Source organism: Medicago truncatula, chromosome 3 (assembly GCF_003473485.1).
Source record: "Medicago truncatula cultivar Jemalong A17 chromosome 3, MtrunA17r5.0-ANR, whole genome shotgun sequence".
NCBI classification, from domain to species: Eukaryota; Viridiplantae; Streptophyta; class Magnoliopsida; order Fabales; family Fabaceae; genus Medicago; species Medicago truncatula.
The window spans coordinates 12436094-12444585 of NC_053044.1; the positions used below are offsets into that span (position 1 = coordinate 12436094).

General features: G+C 34.1%; 1 protein-coding gene across 1 annotated transcript; it reads left to right on the forward strand.

The window, feature by feature from the left end:
- Positions 1–1735: 1735 nt before the first annotated feature.
- Positions 1736–3120, forward strand: LOC11407810 (putative F-box/FBD/LRR-repeat protein At5g44960). Its single transcript, XM_003599568.2, has 2 exons — positions 1736–2635; positions 2854–3120. Exons 1-2 carry the CDS (start codon positions 1736–1738, stop codon positions 3118–3120), a joined length of 1167 nt encoding a protein of 388 aa, XP_003599616.2.
- Positions 3121–8492: the final 5372 nt, after the last annotated feature.

The following is an 8492-nucleotide window of genomic DNA, read 5'->3' on the forward strand; positions in this document are numbered from 1 at the left end:
CATGTGACCCAACCATCGGAGCACCCCCTCTGATCTTCACACCGTCACCCACAAAAACCAAGGTCAGGCACCAAGATCACCCCCTCTGATCTTCACACCGTCACCCACAAAAACCAAGGTCAGGCACCAAGATCGATTCCGTAAAAGTCACGAATTGCTTTCCATCCCTTTGTGAGAAAAAAATGCTTCGTTTACTCTATCGACCAATACTTCAAACTTGTTGGACTTAGGATCAGTCAATATTGCATAGCACCCAATTTGATCTCTGAAATCACCGCCAAACATGTTTGGCAAGCATACTGCACCCTAAAAAAATAACAAACAAAAACATCACAAACGTTGATAAAATAGAATGCAAATAATTGAGAATAGGTATATTTCGCAAAAAACACATACAACATCAATGTCATATTCAACGATATATGATATGTATTTCAGTCTGAGCTTGTTGATTGCTTTGTCAAGATCGGAAAAAGGGTTTTTCACCAACGGACCTACAAAAGATTGAAAGGGATTGAAAGAATTATTTATACTTTAAAACAGTGAGGAATAAGAGCAAAAATCTATATATTTAGTTTAAACCAGAGTGGAATGAAGATATGGTTACCAGTGAGGCAGTGGTATGACAGCAAAGTCTGAATGTTTCTGGAAGCCATGTTGAAAAGAGATTTCGGTTTAGGAGAAAAGATTAAAATATATTGGTGAGGGTTTGGAGGAAAGAAATATATGGTTTTAAAAAGAGATTTCAGTTTCGGGGAAAGGATTAAAATATATTGGTTAGGGTTTGGAGGAGGGGAATTAGGAAATATGGTTTAGGAGGAGTGAAGTTAGATGGTTAGGGTTTGGAGGAGGAGAATTAGGAAATATGGTTAGGTTTTAAAGGAGGGAAAAGTTGCTAAAATAATAGGGTTAAAATATTAGGTTAAAATTAGGGCAACCAAGCTTTGTTTAGGAATAAGAAGATAAGAGTGATTTTTTTTTTTTTATGTTTATCTGTTTATTGTTGTGTTGGAAACAAAATAGGAGGAAATTGTTATAGGAATACGATGAATAGGAGGAACGATTTTTAAAGTTTATCTCTTAATTAAACAGTTTTAATTGAACATGGGGGTAATAACGTAAAAGTCATCATAAAATTTAGGTTAAAATTAGGTTAAAAATTGGCTTACGAGTTAACTTTTATATATAAAGATTATTTGTAGGCATTTTTCCGTTGTATGATATTAACTTAGGTGTTGTGAGTTTGTTTGTGGAATCACCTTTTCCGTTTTTAGCGATGTTGATTATTGTATCTTATGTATTTTATCAATTTAAATTAATGAATATTGTTTTGTTCTTGTTAAACAAAAATATTTTGTATACTTTTTATTATCCGACCAAAATATATTATATATTTTTGGTACAAGAGCAAAATAAATTAAATAAACCTTTAAAATATGATATACTTTTTTAATTTATTGAATGGTTTTTAGGTGAGAGACCAATCCAATATACTTGGAAGCCATTTGCGGCATAATCTCATCTTTGCCAATTTGGAGTGTCGTACAGACTCGCCGATTTTGAAGCTTCTCGCAAAATAAAAACTAGGGTTCGTTTTGTTTTCATTGTTCTTCTTCTTCTTCTTCCATGCATGCTGATATGTATATCGATAAATATAAATATATAGACTTATTTCTTACGTTAGCTTTTTGGTTTGCAAAATTTTGAAGCGCACAATTGCTGCTTCTGCCTCAAGATGAAGATGCCAAGCAGAAATAACAACATCGATGAAAATAAAGACAGGCTCAGTGATTTATGTGATTACCTTTTAATTCACATACTCTCCTTTTTGCGGTCTAAAATAGCAGTTCAAACTTGCATACTGTCCACAAGATGGAGGAATCTCTGGAAGCAACTTCCCTTTCTTTCATTATATAGCTCTAATACTCTCCCGCGTCTCTCCGAGTTTGCGTCCCAGTTTTTGTCTCTACGTGATGGCTCGACTTCCCTGTTCGTTCTCAAATTTTACAATTTTTGTAATGAGGGTTTTATGGAGCCTCACATACTTGACAAGATTTTACAATATGCCATTTCACACAATATCCAACACTTACATATCTTTCTCAAATGTGATATTCAACATTTTCCATCTTGCTTGTTTTCATGTGATACTTTAACATCTCTTCGCTTTAATGTTACCCCTATACGCTATGATAAACCAAAAATATTATTTCCAAATAGCTTGAATTTGCCATCATTGACCAGCTTGTCTTTAGGTTTTATCGCCTTTCGTGGTGGACCCGATCTTTTTCTGGCATATCCTAGGTTGAAGCGTTTGGAGATTGCTCATTTTGAAATCCTTGGTGAAGAAAACCTCTGCATATCAAGTACAACACTTGTGGGATTAGCAATAGAGTTTTCTTTTGAACCTAAGAACAATCGCAAAATTGAGCTATTTACTCCAAATCTGTGTGCATTTACTTTTATGGGTACTCCTTTTCAGATTTTATTTGGGAACCCCCTTAGTTCTGTTAAGCACATAGAGATTCATGCAGATATCAGGTGGAGTTATGCAGAGGCTCCTTCAATTCTACTTAGATGGTTTCTCGAGTTTGTTGATATCGAATCATTGATAGTCTCTTCCAACACTCTTCAGGTATACCTTAATAGAATATGCAACCAAGTTAGTCTAATTTACTCAAAATTTTAGTTTGGCTGGTTAGCTTTTTGTTTCAACAAGTGTGCTTTTCAAAGTTATTTCTGTCATAAAAAATTTTCACATGTTTTGAGGATTTATTTTTGCTTACATAATTTATTTTCTTCTAAATTTACCTTTAACTGATCATAATTCACCATCATCCTTCATTTTGTTAGGTTCTCTCCTTAGTTCCTAATTTATTGAGGGTTAAGCTCTCTTCTTTGCGTAACTTGAAGTCACTCAAAGTAAAAAGGGATGAGCTTTCACATCGATTATCCAAGATACTGATAGATGCCAACTTAGCACAGCTGCCTCCCAGGTCAGAAAATGAAGCTGCCCGATTACAAGAAGTGTTTAAAGTAGGATCGTCATCCATACCTGATGAAATGATTAATTTTTTGCTTCAAAACTCAACTTCAAAAGAATTTCACATCATTAATTAGATTCAAAAGGTGAAATGTGTATTGTACTTTTGAAAGAGAGATTCTTTAATATGACTTTTGCCTCAATTGTTTTTGTTCCCGTTGGTTTCTATAGTTATAATTTACTATCATTCATAACTTGGGTGGAGAAACAAATTGTGTGGATGCTATTACTATATATCATGATTTGAATGCTTAATTTGAAGGTTAGTGGTGTGGTTTGGTTTTGAAACATTTATTTTTGGTTATAATGAAAGCCTGTGATAGCAAAGGAAGAAATACATAATTCTTAGATGTTGAAGGAATGAAATAAAAAACTAATACTTCGATGTTGAGGAAACGTAAAAACTAGAATTTGTGTATATGTAATTGATACTCATATTGCAGTTTCGTCTCCTGTTAGATAACTAGTGAAAACACTATTTATCTGAGGCATAGGATCCGTTTGCATCACCTATGATGAAACTCCTTGATACTCGTCATTCAATCCAAAAATAAAGCTATGATTCTTTTTTACTTTTTCGATCAAGTAAAATGGTATGATTTTATCTTCAGATCTAAAACCTTTTGCATTACACATAGTTTTAAATGCTATATTACTGATGAATAGGATTCCTACAAAGCTATTCCAAAACAAGTGTTCTTATGAGATACTATATGGTCAAATGCTTGGCCACGGTCAATTAAAGGTTTTTGGTTGTTTGAGTGATGTTTCTACCTTACCAACTAATATAGACATAAACATAGCCTTTGCTGCTCAACGGTTGAGTCATTTATATGAACAAACATAGCCGTTGCTGCTCAACGGTTGAGTCATTTATATGAACAGACATAGCCTTTGCTGCTCAATGGTTGAGTCTTTTATATGAACAGACATAGCCATTGCTGCTCAACGGTTGAGTCATTTATATGAATAGACATAGCCTTTTTAGCTCAATGGTTGAGTCGTGTTATGGCTTCAGCTATGAGACTCACCCTTTTACAATCTTGAGGGTTTTGAGATATCTCAAAAGATCATCAGGTCGTGGTTTATTGTCTCCATAATCTTCAGACTTGCAACTGTTTCGATTCAGTAATCATGGTTGAGGAGGGTTCTGGATACACGAAAATATATATTAGGATAGTTATTTTTCATTGGCAAGTCACTTGCATACTAGAAATCAAAGAATGATCAGACAATTTCATGTTCATCTGCTGAAGCAGAGTATCGGTCCTTAGCTCTTACTACTAGAAGGTTCAATGGACGTGCTTCTTACTTCATGATTTGAAACAAACCACCCTTTAGATTAACACTCCTTTATTGCAACAATCAAAGAGAAATTCATATCTCTTCCAATCTAGTCTTCTACGAGTGTACTAAACATCTATGTATTGATTGTCAAATTGTTCGTGAAAAGGTGCATGCATCTGTTACATATTTCTTCACAAAATCATACATCAGATGTTTCGACAACCCAACTAGGCCCCATCATTTTCATTATTGAATTATCAAGCTTGGGATGACAAATATCTTCCAACCTCCATCTTGCAAGGCTTGTAACACAAGTTATCTTTCACATTTATATATTATTTGTAATTTCAATTTTATTTCTCTCTCAAGTAGTTAGTTAGAATGATATATAATGATAAGCTGGCACCTTATATGTGTATTTAAGCCTTATTAATGTATCTCCCAGATTATCTATAATAAACACTTTAGTCCATGTTATAGAATATTTTCGTCGTCTTCTTCAATGCTATGGGTTATCTATCACTCAATTCATCGCGGTGGCTCCCTGTACCTTACCTTCACACAGAATTCTTACGCGTAAAAAGTATAAGCATCACAACAATCACAATTTAAAAAGAGCCAGAACATTTAGAAAAAATTTGTAATATTAATTGTGTTCTCATTTCCACTTTTTGTTTATACTTTTTGTTCATTAGGAAATAGTTCAGTTATTATTTCGACAATAGATTTAAGTAGATGAAACTAGTGGCCAAAAAATTATCTTAGTTAAATTGTCATAGTCAAAATCGTGCTCAGTACATATTGTATTACAAACACTAACAAGCACTAATCCGAGGTCACCCCAAAATGTCATTGACAAACATTTTAAATCCTAACAAGCACCAATCAGAGGTCTGGAGATTGGGAAAGAGTCCAAGAACCAACAACTTCCTGCATTGATGACAACAATCAATACCCACTCTATCGAACAAAATCAGTCCAGTTTCAATCATAGGAACGACTAGGATAATAAAGCAGTCTGAATTCATTGACAAGGACCAAGACATATATTCAAATAGCACCAACGTGGAACTTTATCCCTTGAAACCTGCAGAACTAAATCAGTCTCGAAAATAATTAAAGAACTCCGGCACAGGAACACGCATAAGCAGAACCACCATTAACCATCCAGATCCAAAAACATCTGAATGCAGCACCACATACTTGACCCTTTACACACCTTGTAAAAAGATGACAAGACAACCACGGGGAAGACGGCCTTGGTTGGGAAAAGGGTTTAGGGCTTGAACTACCGAAAATGGAAAAGGTCTTAGAGAACTAGGATGAATATGCAATTTCAATAACTAAAGAGTAATAAAGCACAGCATATATTTTTTGAAGAATTCTTGAAGTAATACATTAGAAGTGAAAGCTTGCCGAAAAATCTGTGATAACAGCCTTAGCATTGCAGTACAGTTTTCATGGGAAATTAAATCACCTGGAGTTTTCTAGGACTATAATCGAAAAAATCCTTTCCCTTCGGCTCATTATTGAGCATTAATGCATATTCTAAAGTTCATGGCAACACACTTATAAACCCCTCCAGATACTTTCAAGCATGGCAAAATTATGAGAGCATATCGCCAAAACATCAAATCATTGACATACCAAAAAATATACTATTGCATCGATAAACTCCATGGCATTTTATAAATATATTTATCTCCAAGCAGTGCATGGTATATGCACTTCATGCTAATAATAGCTAAGCTAATTCTAAATATATTTATCTCAAATTGTAAATGGATATAGGAGTACTAATCATGAGACATGAAACCTCACACCTTGGAAAACCCATTCATTTGGAGAAACAAAATGCATTAGATTGGTCATCAATCAAAGATCAATACAATTGTATTGTAATAACTAAAGAGATCGACCTTTTTCTCAATACAAGAGAAGCACAAATGCAAATCATTGGTGTAATGAACATCAAAGAAAAAAGGTTATGTACACTATATATGATCTACACCGTAAGAGAGGAAAATACACAATGGAATTTTTGTTTTGCCTCCATGAATGCACAGTAAACTTGTTCAGTGCACAAAAATACGTGTTTGATCTTTTGCATTTGCCAATATGCCGTTGTGTGTGAGAAACAAAACAACCAGTGGCAAACCTAAGAGCACAATCTCATATTTTACACCCTTCGTTAACATTAAAAAACAACTTCTGAAAAATGATAAACATTGATATAACTCCAAATTTCAAAATAAAACCAAAAACTATAAGAGGATCAATAACCAACTAATTATAGGAACGAAAATATATATCAGAAAAATCTTAATGGCATAGAAGTCAAGTCTTTTGCTAACATGCCACAACTGTGATCAATCAAATTAAAGTTTACATCTTGTAGAGCCCCTTGAGCATGAAGATAGTTTCAGCGACATTTGGTACTTTTCAAGGCAGGTACTCTTAATTGTCATGGTTTCTAGTACGTTTGAATGCTGCATAATATATTTTGCAAATTCAAACTCATATTTTGTGCCTCTGTAACCTCTAATGCAACATGTTTTGATCTGTCTTGACAGACATTCCGGAACACTTGGTGGATCCATCCAAATTGTTTTATACCTACTGCCTTGACGATGCTCACATTCCTGTCAACAATTCACATAATTTTTGTTTTTATAAAATGTAAAATGTATGAAACTAGAGTTAATAAGTAAACTAATTATAAACAACAATAAAACCTGAATTTTAAGATTTTGAAGTTTCGGCGAGTGTTTGAGCACTTCAATCAACCACAACCCCCGCAAAAACCAATCTTGATCTTTAAAGTTAAGCTCCAAGTAAGTCAGATTCTGAAACATGGGAAGCTGTGTGATGCATGTAGAAACCATACTAATCAGAATATTCAAATCACTAATCCTTGCTTTGATCAAATTAGGTAAGCTCCTAAAGTTTTCCTCTAGAGGATGCCTTTCACTGCCTTTTGGTGCATGCAAACATTTTGTTTTCAAATCCTCTAGAATAGAGCAACCTGATAAAAGCTTCATAACATGTTCATGACATCCAAAATGAACCCTGCTCAAATGGAGAGTTTTAAGACAAGGTAAATCCATATCCGTCAGGTGAGATATATCGACCATCATTATGCTTTTCAACTTAACAACTTCTAGTGTCCTACAACTTAGAATGTTATGAGGTAATTTAGTTTGTATGTTACATGTTTCAGGCAGGTGGAGGTAGAAGTCTTGTATTCCATGTTGCAGTTCAAAGTTAACAAATTGATTGACATCCTTTTGGTCGAAACTTGAATATTTAGGGCATCTTAAGCAAAAGGAATGGATTGGTAGTTTGATGTCTCGCTGTTTCATTGTTGAGTTTATTACACAGACAAAACAAACAAAAGTTTTGAAGTCGTTGCAGTTGAAGTTGAGAGCGAGAACTGAGAGCCACAATGGTCTCCATCGCTTTGAGAGGACGCTTGTAATTGCAGCTTGTTTGGTCGAGATAAAAGAGAGAATGTGACACAGAATTGAATCCGGCAAGTTACTAATTCTATCCGCCCTTTCCATTGACAGCCGTGAATACTTCAGCTTCTCCAACAGGGTAGTACGAATGTGGAGAAAAAGTTTGGGTGATTTCTATTGCAGTATCAAAACTCATCACCAAAGTTTATTTTTGACGCAAATCTCAGGTATATTTTGAATCAGGAATAGATATAACTTGAGTAAAAAAGAATGAAGATAAATCTTGGATGTTTATTCTGAATCTTGAGCAAACTGTTCCTATAACAAACTTCTTTTAGTACAAATCCTATAACAAATTTTATCAACTTATATAGAAAATAAAATTTTGGCATGTCACTTTAACATAGTGTATCTACATCGATTTGAAATATTCTTTATAATGTAATGTGGATATTTTGTTTTGTGTGCTATCAGACAGGATTACCTACACTGACATATGTAGGGATCGATTTGATACATAGACAAACATTTTCAGGACCAATTTGTTGGAAAGATTTTGACAGAAGAGTTGCATTCATTCATTTTCAACCTCTTTTCATTACAACATTACACAAACTTAGCATAATACAGTAGCATGTTAAACAATCCAATCAAACAAATTACACCTATCAAATATTTAATCAACCTAAACTCACTTCCTACAC

Excerpts from the sequence above, each read along its gene's own strand:
- LOC11407810 (XM_003599568.2), top strand. The coding sequence starts at position 1,736 with ATGAAGATGCCAAGCAGAAATAACAACATCGATGAAAATAAAGACAGG. Across the intron at positions 2,636-2,853 it reads TCTCTTCCAACACTCTTCAG|GTTCTCTCCTTAGTTCCTAA; the intron begins GTATACCTTAAT and ends TCATTTTGTTAG.